General features: G+C 36.5%; 1 protein-coding gene across 1 annotated transcript in view; it reads left to right on the top strand.

Moving 5' to 3' along the window:
- Positions 1-4,109: 4,109 nt before the first annotated feature.
- Positions 4,110-14,882, top strand: part of LOC149289455 (ephrin-A2-like) — a 73,270-nt gene continuing 62,497 nt past the window's right edge. The window contains exon 1 of the mRNA XM_089490608.1: positions 4,110-4,228. Within this exon, the coding sequence (XP_089346734.1) occupies positions 4,110-4,228 (119 nt within the window). The remainder of the gene's footprint in view (positions 4,229-14,882) is intronic.

Raw genomic sequence — 14,882 nt, 5'->3', positions numbered from 1 at the left:
TACCCAACCCTACCATAGAAGCACCTCTGTTAACTGCTATGTATGGTGATTGGGTAAACTAATCAGGGAGCCATTTAGCTCTGCATGGCCCGTGGGCCAAAATGGCCAGCCGTTTAAAGTTTAACCAAGTGTAAAATAATGGATCTAGGACACAATCTTAGCAGTTATCATTTCAAATAACTTAAGCAGGCAGTATATTAAAGCAGAAGGAAAAGCCTGTAGGATGCTTTATTACTAAGGAAGAGGTATGAGTACCAGGGGAAAAATATGTTGATTACTGGTAAGACCTCATTTGGAATACACTGTTGAGTTCTGGAGACCATGGCGTCAGTCTAAAGAGAATTCAAAGAATGCCATAAAATGTCATACAAGGAAAGACATAGACACTTTAAAATGTATACTCTAGAAGGGAGATATATTATATTCAAATATTCAAAAGGGATTCAATTAAGGAAGCAATTTAAATTAAAGAGTACTAGAACTAGAGGGCATACTCTAAAGTTGGAGGGTGGAAAACTGAGGGGGAAATCAAAACACTTCACTTTACAGAAAGGGTAGTAGATATATAGAATAGACTTCCAGTGAAAGTAAACACTGTAAATGAATGCAAGAAGCCTTGTGGTGTGCATACAGCTATCTTGAAGAATTAATAGGAAGCAAAAAGTGCAGAGGGGACCGCACTTAACATATTGTTTAACAGAAAATTTGTTTAGTAATTGGTAATCACAGAACTGCATTGGCGAGTAGCGTTTTAAGATGTATGTTACTAGTTCTGAAGATAAATTACCTGGAATTAAGGTGCATTGGAAAACGGTTCAACCGCTGCTAAAGCTGAGAAGAAAAATCTAAATCACTTCTGTGATAGTACCTGCTTAATTATAAGTTCATTCTCACCTGATGGGCAAAATTGATGGCCGCTGACTTCTTGCAACTGTAAGATTTACTGAAAATGTTGTGATATCATCATGCTTGCGATGTCTGGAAACACAACGCACGAAACAAGCCTTTTCTCTTTTTTCAGAGAACGGTATTTTTTTTACCCATCTCTACCCATAACATCACCTTAGGTTATAGGTTCTGTCCAGTAGTAATGGGGTATTGAGCCAACTTGTAGCATTTTAATTAACTCCTATCTTTTCGGGATTTAACAAGTTCCCACAAAATATACAATGTACTAAAAATGTACAATGCACTTACTGTTACTGTTAAAACTGTTAAGGGGCAGTACACACTGATGTCGCCACAATATACATAAGTGGAAAAATGCAGAAACTATAGGGATATCAACTGTTTGTTGCGTGAATGTTGAGGTTATATACGCAAACTGATTCAAGAAAAAAGTTTGAAATATCCCCATTACAGCCACTGGAATTGTTCCGTCAGCAGGAACATTCCACTGGTTTCTATGGTGATAAGACCACATTTGAAAATCACCTTTATAAAATTACCTTTTATAAATAACCCTGATTTGCCGGCACACAGTTACATGTACAATGTACCCATTGTCTTCCTGCTAGTGTAAGAGGGTTGTTGTCTTTCTACATGTTTCAGTACCTCCCCACCCTTATTAATACATTAGTCCCCATTAGACTTGTGCATTTGGATTCATACAAATTGCAAATTTGTATAAAGCCATGAAAATGAGGCCAGGCGCCTAATTTTGGTCTGAAATTCGGGGTCCATCATTTACACCCTTTCTTATTCTCTCATACTCTATCCCTCATGCTCTCTATTTTCCTACTCTATTCCTACTCTATTTTCTCTACTGACCACTTCCGCTTCTGCATCTTCTATCGTCTCTCTTTTATCTTCTCTCTGGAGGTGCGTAAGTTCACCTTAGGGCATGCGCAGGGGAAACGGATAACCTGAGGTCTCATGACCCCATGCACTTACACTAATGCACAGGGTCACATAACTATAGATGATCCTTGTGCCGGAGCCTGCATCAACATCATCTGGCCTGTTAAGCATCACCCTTCAGCAAACAAAAAAAAAACAACTGGTTAAAAAAACAAGCAATGAAACACTGAGGGGGCAGTTTGACTATGCTGGCATTGTGGGCCAACTCTGTTGGCCCCTCCATCCCCACCCAGTAACTAACAACACACTTACACACTCTCTCTAGCACACACTTACACATTCATGCTAACACAGACTCGTGGAAACATACTTGTACACATAGGCATTCATGCTAACAATCATTTCCTCTTACACACACATACACACTCATTCTAACCCTTTGCTTTTCCAAATCATACTGACCCTTTTGAAAAATTTTGGACCAGCCTGGGGCCAATTTCTCTATTGCCCCTGGGGCCCCATCGTAATGTGGGGGCTGTGGCCCCCATTATGCTAGCCATCTAAGTGACTTCTGTACAGCATCCTGCTGTGACCCAGGCTAGTATGCTAGGTAATGAAAGGAGACATGGCCAGAAAGTAGAGGAGACATTTTCCACCCAAAAACACTCTGCAGGACATCTGGAAAATGTATTTATTTTTTTACACCCTATGCAAACAGATAATGATATAAAACTGTCAGGGCTAGACTGGGCTTTAAAATCAGCCCTGGTAATTTAAGGCCAGCAGCTGATAAATGATGTACATGCAACTCCAGGCTTTGCAGTATAGGATGGAAAGGTATGTTTGCCAAATGGCTAATCTAGGCCTGTCTACCGTAATGGGTTACATGGGCATGGCAGTAGGCTGCATTTGTGAAGGGCCACAGAGTACGAGGGCATCTGCAGTTTTGCACTGGCGGTCTCTCCCTTTGATAAGTACCCTTTTTCCAGTTTGAACAATGCAAATGGAAGTTACTTACAAAGTATATGCATCGTTTGTTTATGGGGTCCCCTGGGACCAGTGTTCCCTCTAAGCTGTGCGCTTGTGCGCGCGCACATAGCTTTTTTAGAGAGCGCACATGTCCAAAAATTGTATGCACAACTGTTTTTTCCAAAAAAAGAAAAAAGTTATAATTTTTTTGAAATTTTATGCTGCGCGGATATTGTGCGCACAAAATTTTTGCTCTGTGAAACTTTTTGCACAAGAGAAATTTTCTGCGCACGCCAGCTAAGAAAAATTAGATGGAACATTGACTGGGACCCCAACATATCTGATGGAGTTGCTGTTAGACTAATGTCTAATGCTATTGGTGGCTTAGAAGGGAACAGATCTACGTCTTTTTTGTAGAAAATTAAGGCATACAGGAAGAGTACTTTTATTCTTTACTGTAGGGTGAAAGCAATATAACTTCATGTATTTCCTTGTAGAAACCAATACATTTCCAGCCTTCGGTTACTGAGCTAATTGAAATTAGATAAGCAGTAAATTTGCTGGGGAAACAAAAAGTAATCCAAAGAAGAAAAAAAAAGGAGGTGTGCAGTGTGTGCATTAGGGTATAAGAATTTCTGCTGGCATCCACTAGATGGCGCAGCAAAGCTGATGAGAAGCTGAAGCACCATTTAGATGCAGTATGAGAATAGGACAGGAGTGATGTAGTCTAAGGGAGGAGAGAGGAGGGCTGGCTAGAGGGGGATGCAATGAGAGGGGAGGGGAGCACTTTGGTGTGTGGATGGAGTGAGGACAGAGGGGGTTTGGCAGTAGCAGTAGTGGTGCTGATGTCCGTGACAGAATTGTCCTTATCACTGTGAACATTAGTTTGGGTCCAGCATTGTTTTTGATACCTGTTGTTTGGTCCCTCTTCTGTCTCCCTCAGGGATTGGTTTGTTTCCTGGCCTTTAGGATGTCCTGACTGGTCCCATATCCCGGACTCAGGAGTTGATTCCTCCTGAGCTCCGGACCATGAAAGCGAAGAGAGAGACTGTGCTGAGCCGGAGTCTGCTGCACGTACCTGGTCTGAGTAAAACCCAACAGTGTCCTGCAAGGAAGACAGCCAGACAAATTATTGGTGCACAAGGTAGATACACCATGGAGTGGAGCTGAAAGCTGCCCCGGGACCGGGCAGAAAGAGAAAGTGACAGTCAAAGAAGGACAACTACTTGTAAAAGTGTTGCTTATCCACCTGTTTCTTGATACACTCTTATACAGGATAACCATAAGACATGGGGCCAGGGAGTCCATTGTGAGTGGAGCACAATACTTGGTCCCTGAGTATGGGGCCCTTGGTCCCACTGCTTCTAGGGGCCCTGATTTGGGTCTGTGTCTGGACAGATGACCCCAGCAAAGTGATATCTGATCGATATGCAGTCTACTGGAACAAGAGCAACCCAAGGTAAGTGTGAGTGTGAGTGTGTGAAATGGTGAAGGGGGCGTAGAGGGTGAGCACCATTAACAAGCGGACTAGATGGGCCGAATGGTTCTTATCTGCCATCAAATTGTATGTTGCTTTGTACAGCTATAGCTGTGTGAAAACTAGCTGAAAACTTCACTTCACGCAGTTCTCAGTACTAAGTGGTAAATGACAAGAACCCGCAAACTTAGTAACTATGAACGATATGTATTAATATGCAACTGTATATAGTAACTGTAAGGTAAGTATTTGTATGTGGACGTTCTGTGGGTCAGAATATTCGAATCCGTTTTTGTAGGACTTGCTTGAAGCAAAAAGACAATTCCGAGTGTACTAGAAATAAAAAGTGGTTTCTGGATAGCTGGAGCACTATCCTACCTTTTCTGTAGACTGCTGGCATACATACAGCAGACAAAACATAAGTACTGTTTGGGAATCCTTTACTTTTTTCATACTTGAGTGCCAAGTATCATAGTGATAACTTTTTAAGTTGTCTATGCTGGGCAGCAGGGCTAGCGGTTTTTTTCCCTGCCCTGGGTGTAAGGCATTCTGTATTTTTTAAGATCTGCTTTCACATGCTTCAGCCAGAAGCTCTAGAGACATATAACTTTCCCTAATGTCTTAACTCGTTTGTGGTACTAAAGCATGCGATGGAAAGTTGTATGCGCATATAAAACAATGCACAAAGCACCTTTTTTTACAGTGTGCTCCCAGAGGAATACAACAAACATATTTTCCCAAATTTTTCTGTTCCTCAGCACTCTTTATATAATATATGATGTTTGTAAACTCTTTCATGTGGCTTCATGGTCTGCTTTTAATCAAATTGCTTAATGTTGCCTATTTTGAATGCTGACTTAATGTGCACTGTATGGCATAGGTTGGCATTGTATAGCGCATGTTGGCACAATGCATATGTGTGCTGCGCAAGTACTAGCACACACAATCCATTCACTTCTTATGCATTGACATAATTAGTGTGCTTGTTGTGTGCTAGGAATTGTTAGAACTGGTGTTCGGATCGTGTGGAACATATTGGCATGAATCATATGTGCGTGTTGCCTAATATGTGGTATGTGTAGGGATTCCATATGGATTGTATCACACTAGTTCCTCCTCTAGCATAGATCCAGGTAAGTGAACCATTTTGTGTCTTCATTTGATATGTGCTCTCATATGTTTGAGTAGATGAATGGATCCTTTAGTGACGGTGTTGCTTACTGGACATACATTTCATTATTCTCATACATTCTTAAAAGTGCGATCAAAACTGAGGCTAGTCAAGATGATTATAATATGTGCATCATAACATTACTATTGATCCATATTCTTGCGCTGAAATGTATACCCAACTTCATGCATGCCCTTCATGCATATTTCCCATCAGTATTTTTATACTATGTGTACTCATTGCCACGAATAAATGTACAGACAATTTGTATGCATTGTATGCATTTCTAGAGACACATGACTATGATTCAAAGTAATGTGACAGTTATAAATTTATTCGTGTGTAAATTTATAACAAAAATCACAATTTGATGGGTTACTTCAATATATACGGATCTTGACAAAATACGAATCACAGCTGTCTGTTAACTTTAAATAGAGTTTCTATTATGTATTTAACAGATAATGTTATTTAAAATACAACATTCACATTTATGATGCTTGACACTTTGTCCAGAGGTGAGTATCACTATCTATAGTGAGTGTAGCCATAGTTTTCCCCAACCATAAACTCAGACCATAAAGTTGGAGCCAAAGCATATGTTTTTGCGAATAATAGATAAATGAATCACATAATACTCAATACTCCACTAATTGCGTCCATAATGTACATCAATACTCACGCACATTCCAAAAAAATACCGTGGATCCCCCAAACATGCATATTCATGTTGTATTTGAATTACAATATAATTTCCCCAACTTATCAACAAAGAGAGAAAAAATATATAGAGAAGAAGTCTTCAATAAGAATCTAACGTACTTTCCTTTTGGTAATGCTAAACAGTAAAAGATTCAACTCTCTAAAGTTTGTAATAAAATATAGGAGTTACTGCAACTAAAAAGTTATATTTAACTATGATCACCACACTACTTCTCTAGTTTAATGACTGAGACTATTTTTGTCTCAGTATAGCTCAGACTGTGGTACATGGTTCTTTGTCTACAAGCAGTTCCTTTTCTGTGCTGATTACTTCACATATGGATTTTATTAGATACATTACTTCACTTTTTTTTTTCTTATTCCTTGTCCCAGTTTTGGGTTTCTGCCTCCTGTCTGTGTTGCAGGCCTGGGATATTTCTTTTGTTCAGTTAAATGCTCAACATATGTTAGAATTCTTAAAGAATCCCAGGTCCGGCTCTGGCATGGATCGAAGTCTTTTTTTTGCTCCGCACTTCTAGATCCTGCCGGCTGCTTTCCAAGTGCTTGAGTTATTAAATGAAAAGAGAACAGTCTGAGAGGATTAAGCACCTCACATAATTTAACACACTGATAGCGATCAGTAAAAACAGCGCTGCTTACTTACTTGTGTTCAGGACAGGTTTTCAGGGGGAAAAAAATCCAATAAATAAAAAAAAGAAACCTTTCATCCTACTCCTTTTTTTTTTAATTATTATTTTTCTACCATATTTCATGATAGCAATCTTCACAGGTAAACTTGTAAATCCTTTGTAACATGTATTAATTGGTAACTGTGGCAATTAATGAAAATAAGCCCCATGGAGCATTTAGCACGAAGAAAATAAAAAATAATGGCTGCCGTCAAATAAAAAGTCTCCAGTTTTCATTTTCTAATAGTAACTTAAAAATAGCCAGGTGAATTTTGCAGTTTTGTTATTTGCGTTTCAGTAGATTACCCATTTAGCTTTGCCGACTAAATTACTCTTTTTGAAAATATAACTTTTCAAACATTTGCACCATGGTGCAAGCAGAGGAAATACAAAACAAATAGGGATTATTGTTTTTAGTAATTTTGTCTAATTTGTATACTTTGATTTTGTATCTGTTTTGTGCCAGAAATAACATTGGCCCCATTGGAGTTCATAATATTTTTCAGAATATGCTGCAATAAACTTTTAGCAGAAAACAATGTAGAAGTAAATCGCCGTCAATTGCATTTTGAATATAAGGCGCAAGGAACACAGACATTAAAAAAGCCTTATATTCACCCAAAATACAGTTAGGGAGAACTGCACTATAATTATTCATAGTAGGCATTCAATTGTTTTTTAGCATTGTTTTATTGTGTATTATAATTCAATTTTGCACTAAAATTAGGCCATTCTGGCACAAGTAAATCTATTTTGAGTGGACCCAGAGCATCAAATGCTTTTCTGAAAATCTTTGGGAAAATATATATTTTTTTAGTATTTTCACCAAAATGAATTTTATAACTCCTCCTGTTAACTATAATGCAGTGAATCCTATTTTTTATTTATTTCTTTGCTTGGTATTGGGGAAGTTAGCACATAGGACTGTAGGTTGGAAAGAAATGCATTATAAATACACACAAGTTAGTGTCTTCTGCAAGAAGAACCCTTGGCTTCTGTACAGTTTCCGGATCACAGATCACAGTTCACAAGTGCATGCAGTGTATGCAATTAAGGACATGATTCACCCACCGGACTGAGAACGCACTGGCAACAAAGTCCACAAAGTTCCTTCCTCCAAAGAGCATATTGTCAAAGTAACCAAAAAATCACAATTCTTTAATAATATTTTGTGCATGTTAATATATTCATAATAATTTGATATTATTTAAATTATTTGTTATAATTAAATGTGACTGCCTGACAGTTTGTGTGTGTGTATATATATATATATATATATATATATATATATATATATATATGTTATTAATACATGTTTTGAAACTTAATGCATTAAATAAATTAGATTATTAGGGCAAGCCGCTGCTAATAACATATTTAACTGGTTATATATTTTATAAAAACATTGCAGTATATTTTTTCTTCTACGCGGTGTATTCATTTTAGTTCTCCATTGAACCAAATATATTATGGTATTTACTGAAAAATACCTTAACTTACATGTGTTAATTTATTTTCTGTTTTAGCTTCTGACATCTAAAGATATATGGTTTATTGCTTAAACTTGAATGCCCAATACTGCCATGACTACTCGCCGAGAATACATACTAAGGTCAAGAAGTGTCTTATAAAGTCTACATATACAAGTTTTACTTTGTAATTAAGGTTAATAGAGTAAACTAGGATTACATTTTTTGGTACAGATTTGTCTTACTACCTAGAAAATGTAGACGCTGGGAAGGGATGAGTTTTGTGGAATTCCTCACTGGTAGGTAGGTATTTTTCTTCTCCATGTGTGTATATGGTGATGTTAATTTACCATTTTTGTATGGTGCTCCCCAAAAAACAATAGATGAACAAGGGGATGGGTGTTTCTACTTGTATTTCCCCATTTCATGCTATGTATGTATTGTTCTGGATGTGCATTGATTGGGTGTAAGGCTGGTCACCATTGTACCTTTCATTGTGTTCTGTGTCATGCATAGTACCCTGAATTAATAAAAGCAGCCTTTTATCAAGAGTGGAACATTTATACAGTATTGATAAGTACACTTATTAGAGACCGCTTTCTGATCATGAGCCATCCTCAAAATTATAAGGGGTATAGTGTGCGCTTCAATATTTTTATAATCATAATTAATAGTCTCTCCTATTATCATCTTATCTGCCACTAATACAGCCATATCAGTCTATGGCAGTATCTTTCCCTTTTTTACTATACCTTATACTCATGTTTTCCTACCCCCTATTCCCTCTACATTGAAAGCTTGCAAGCAGAGGTCTCTTTGCCTAATTTATCGTTAATTTATCTGTTAATTTTAGATTTGTCATACTCTTTGAATGTACAGTATGTATTGTAAGAAGAGCAACATAACTTATCGGTGCTATATAAATAAAAGATAATAACAATAATAAAGCTGCTTTAAAGATCTGACATCTTTAAAAACTGGTGTGTCTTCATATGCAGTGCTGATTATTGCCAGGGAAAATTGCTTTTACAGTGAATCTGTAACTCATGAGGCTTTTTGTTCTGAAACACAATTTTCTAATATACCCCATATCTTCAACTGTTGTTGTGGGTTTATTAATTTGAAATTTTAGTCTGGGAAAAGTGGAGGTATTGGATAGATACTTAATCTCTGTGTTTTGAGGACCAGGTTGTCTTAAGAACCTTCGCTTCCTTTTTTTGTCTTGCAAGGACCTACTAGTTAGGGCAAGAACACAGGACGTAGCAAAGAGAGTAAGGGCACAAACAATTCTTAGAATAAAATACTCATCGTCAAACCATTAAAAGATATTCACCCTAGATGGGTTGAATAGTACCATTAAGTTCTGTGTTCCTCTGTTATTTATTCGTAATTAATAGTCTTATGAAAACATAAAACAGATAATCTTGGAATTCTCAGAGATCCTTTCATTTTGGATAGTAGCAACCTTAGGTATATGTATAAGTGTTTGTGTGCGTGTCGATAATCTGGATCTTCTTAGAAGTGATAATCTTCTTCTGTAGTAGCAGCAGTTCATATGTAATATGTGGGGGCTCTGCAGACCAGAGTGTATCTTGGTGTATCTGACTCCCTTTCTTTCCTAAGTTACCCAATAGCAATCCATATACCACCAAACGTCTCGCAAGCACATTGCTAAATAAATGTTGCTAGCCATAGGGGTGTATGGTATGGACCAAACCTGGAAACATGTTAGTAGATTTTTATTGCCATTTACTTAGAAAACACCAGCACGTTCCCTGTGCCCACCACCAACTTTAACATAGTCCCCTGCTGTAAGTGTAGCATGACTTGGGAACCCATGCTGTACCTGACAACCATTTACAACAGGAGCTTGTACCCCCAGCCTTGCTATTCCTTTTAATTTGTTCTGTATTTTCCTTGGTAGACATGATAGCCTCTTTGTAGCAATGTACACACATTCCTTTGATCTGCAGCCAATGTTGTTTGCTCTCAGCTTCGGTATAGGAAGTTGTCTGTCATGTTATTCTCGGTGGAAAAATCATTCACATCACACCTGAGGGACATTTTCTTACAAAAGAGTAAAATGTGCAAGAATCTACTTTTCCATACATACCATCATTACACCCATTGGCTGATTCTTACTTAATTACAAACTAAGAAATGCAGAATGAAAGGCCTTTAAGTTTAGAAATTCTTTAATTTCCCTGCATTAGCCCGGATCACAAAGCATTCACCTACATTTTAATTTTGAGATCTTCGTCATATGTCAGGTGCAGAATTTGTTATTGGAAACCTTAATTTTGCCTTATAAGAATCCGGTAAATATTTAGGGAAAATCTGTTGCAAAAATTGTTTTATTATTATTATTCATCGGAGCAAATGCATATAATACTAGATAGGTGTTCGCATTTTCATGGAACAGACTTCTGTCCCTGGGTTCTGTTTGTCCCCAGAGTTGTTCCCTGGAACCCTCTTAAGTCTAAAGATAAATTATACAAAAGCATTAAAGTTAGCTCAATGGCTTTTTTAAATACCAACCAACCCACCAACCATTTTTTAAATAGTAGCCTTAAAAAAACACCAGTGAATGTAGTAAATATTACTTATATTAAGAATGTTTACATGTCAGACAAAACATGTTTTCGATGAAACATCTTATATTTTATAATTCCTTCTCCTTTAACTAGCTAAAATAATACAGACAAACAGGAAATTTAAACACCACATTTAATTAACAAAACCTTGTATTAGACAGGTTGTATAATACTAGAGATTTTACAATATACAACAGTTATGGAACGTAAAGGTATCTGAGTGATGTCTTTCATTTACAGACATGTTGTTCCTCTGCGATCCTTTATCACGGTAGACCCAAGGGACCAAAACATCATTAATAAAATAGATCACTGCATGTCCTATGAGTCCTATAAATGGAGGTAAATGGCTCTCTCGAAATATAAAAATGAGAAAAGTGAAACGTGCTCTAAGAGAGAAAGTAATATAAAAAGCAAAAATAATTATTATATAGATTTTCAGTATTCTAAACAGACCTTTGTCTTGAATGCAAATACATTTGATAGAAGAACTGCTTTTATTAGTTTCATTTTTCCCATTAAAAAAAAAACAACCAAATGTAAAAATGTACTTTGACACAATACCCTGAGAAGGTCAAGCCAAATAAAAGGTCTTCTTCACAGTATCTAGACATACACACTTTGGCATGGCTAAGATGTCTTATGCTAATGTTTGCTTTGGTCTGCAGCGGTCTGCACAGTTTTGAAAAATGATGTCACTTTTTTAAAGATGGAATAGACTTCCAGAAATCACGTTAAAAAAACTGATTTAAAAAAAATAATAGGGGAATAAAGACCATTTTACAAATTAACGATTCTACTAAGATAATGCAATTCTGGTCTGGAAAGTCATTCATTTGGGCCATAAACATGTGATTACTCTGGTTATAAATTGTTATATAGCAAATGTTTTGGCTTATCCACAAATTAAGGGAAAACTTATTTGTGCTGTTAAAAAAACGTTTTGTTTTTTTTTTTGAATATTTTATGGGCAACTCACAAACATGTTTTGAGGAATTGGTTAGGAAAGGTGGTGGCTGGAACTATTTATTTCCCTTTAATGGAAAGATTATTTGGAATATAAAAATTGGTACAAAATACAGAAAAAGTTTACGTGATGAAATTAGTTAGAAAACATTAGTTATAAAAGAAAAAAAATGTATCATACTCGATGGTGAAATCTGTGATCATCTAAAAATGTGATATTTCCCACAATGCAGTAGGATGGCCCTTCAAATGTTTTTGAAATGGAACTCGTCTTCAATTGAACCCTAAAGCCTTGGCAAGAGATTGTAAAAATAGTTTAAAAAAAATAATAAAGTTCCTATTTTGAGAATGAGTTTATTTACCATTTTAGTTATATCTTCACAGCTGATCAAAGTAAATTACAAGCCAGGGGTGCTTCTTCGTACTGGTTTGTATCACTAGCACCTCTTATAGGCATCAATGTAGGGGTAATATCAAACAAAAAATCCAAAGTAGTGTGTATTATTATTTTGTTAAGATGCCAGTTTCTGCTCTACTTACACATGTCTACTATAGGCTTTCAGGACATTTGAATTAAAACCAATGTTACATTTAGTAATTGCTAGAAAACCAATCATTGTCATTATCTCACCTCCCTGTGCCTGTCTGCACTCTGTTTCACGAATCTTAATAAATATTTGAAATATATTTTGTTGCTGTAAAGAGAAGAGGCATTCTTTAGACCTTCCAAACATTATTTTATATTTTTTAGTTCCATCTGGCAAAAAAGTAAGTACAAAATATTTATCCCAATTTAATTTAAAAAACTTGTGTCTGAAGTTTTGGATACAAAATGACATATCTTAATTACCGCAGCACGTTATTGTCCTGTTACGAAGCAAACCTTTCTCAGGCCTCTTCAGCTTGTTGATGAATAAAATGTGCTTGACCCCTATACAATTCCACATTCCCTGCCTGTGAAGTATTTTATTTGCTAATATTTGAGAGACAGTGAAGTTCCCACTTACATGATGGTGTCAGAGGAGACCAATGATGGTGGGTTAAGAATAAATCTTCTTTTACTTGTTGCATGCTTTGACCTATGTCTTCTCTTACAAAAAGCCTGTAACCAATTTAGTTTTTAGTTGATTATTACTTGTTGTTAAGTGTTTAGAATGTCCTTTAACACTGCACTGTTTAAGAGACTTGTTTCGTGATTGCTAATTATCTGTTAATGAGGCCTCCAGCTCAGCTGGATCTCAAGTGATATATAAGAAGTAATGATTGGAAGATGACTGGGGTTCGACAGGACGGATGAAAGAGTTTGCTGTGGTGGCTGAGCCCTCTGTACAGGGAGAATGGACGTAACCTTTTTGTGAGAAGGTAGTAATTAAACAGTGTTTAGTACAACCGAAAGCAACAAATTTACACAAACTATATTATAGTTAAATGTTAAAAGTTTGAGGGGCTTTGGTGACAACAGTAGAATTTTTCTACTAGAATTTTTTGTAGAATTATCTTATTATATTGACTATTTTTTTTTCGTAACTGGTCTGCAAATAGGAAAACTGAGAGCACTCAGAACCTTCAACACCATTGTAGTCTTCAGCCAAAAGAGCTCTTCTTATTATGTGGCAATCTGTGTGTGTGGGAAATAACCAAGCCTATTTCAGCGCAGCACTATTCATCATGTGAGAAACTTTACATTCTCTGGTGACAATGAGGTACTTTTATTTTAATATATGAATGACCAATTTACCATAAAATAATTAACAGACTATGTGTTTCATTGCTCCGCAATATAGAATTTATCACATTAAATGGGTTTGTGTGCGTGGACTGGTCTCTCGAGGGATAATCCATCAGAAGGGATAAAATGGCAGCCTAAAAGGGCTACCTGGTCATTGATGTGTTTTTTATATGTCTTTGCTTTTGCCATCTGTTCACTGTACATCACTCTGTGACCCAGCATTGAGGTCCTGCCTGTTTGATGTGGACTCTATTATAAAGCATAAGCAGCACCCATTTATGGATTTGAAAACTTGTAAGAGAAGAAAAGTAAGAAAATGTAAAATAAACTTATAACAACGTAGCCTGTGGAAATCTCCCTTGTGTCTTCTGTTTTACTCATTTGCGTGCATTCAGATCTTCTGTAGATCTAACCCTTCAGTTGAGATGCAAGGTGTAGTTGACTTATAAATTTACACCAGTATCGAAAGCAATTGGCATTTTTTTCTTTATACGTGTAAGAGATCTGGCCATGTAACATTGTTTTTGGCCCCTGCTATTAACAGCTTAGTGTCGAAGCAGTAAACTCATCTATTATGTATTGTAGATCAGAATCCTGGGGAGATCTGCCAATATGTTTATGTTTATTATCACCACATAGAACCTCATCAGAAATCTCTGTCTGTTGTAGCTGTGATTTAAGGGGTAATGGTGTTACATGCAATTTGTAATTTTTGGTATAAATACAGTTCATAAGTGTGCATCTGGGGAGAATGGTATAAACAGAACAGCTCTATGAACATGTTAATTGCAGCTTCTCTTCTTGTTCATGAAAAAAAGATTAAAAAAAAGGGGTCTTGCTATGTTCATTATAAGTGCATATTTACTGAGATGCCTGTAACAATCATTTTATTGTGGAAGAATACAGGATGACCTATGTCCCATATTCTGTTCTCCTGAACAGAATATTTCCACTAACTACTGATAACACCAGTTTGTTTGGATACTAAGCACAAGGTTTGTCTGGATACATCATCCTGACCTTCTTCGCTATTAGTTGTATAAATATGTTTACTAATAAGGGCATAGAACTATTTTATGTATTATGATTGGTTTAGGATAGGGCGTTATTTCCGGTATAATTATATAAATATATCCATAATGCGTCCTAATAAACAGGAATCTTATTATACAAACACTCTTGTCTGTGTGTGTGTGTGATTTCTCACTGGTCGATCAGGATACTTATACAATTTGGAACCCCAAGGTACTCGGAAGTTCTCCGACAATACAAACATGTATCTTTCATGACATACATATAACCTATGATTTCTAATA

Source organism: Sceloporus occidentalis, unplaced genomic scaffold (genome assembly GCF_023333645.1).
Source record: "Sceloporus occidentalis isolate IW3139 unplaced genomic scaffold, rSceOcc1.0.p SCAF_45, whole genome shotgun sequence".
Classification (NCBI taxonomy): domain Eukaryota; kingdom Metazoa; phylum Chordata; class Lepidosauria; order Squamata; family Phrynosomatidae; genus Sceloporus; species Sceloporus occidentalis.
Note: the sequence above shows the minus strand (reverse complement) of the source record. Positions and strands in the feature narration are given on the sequence as shown.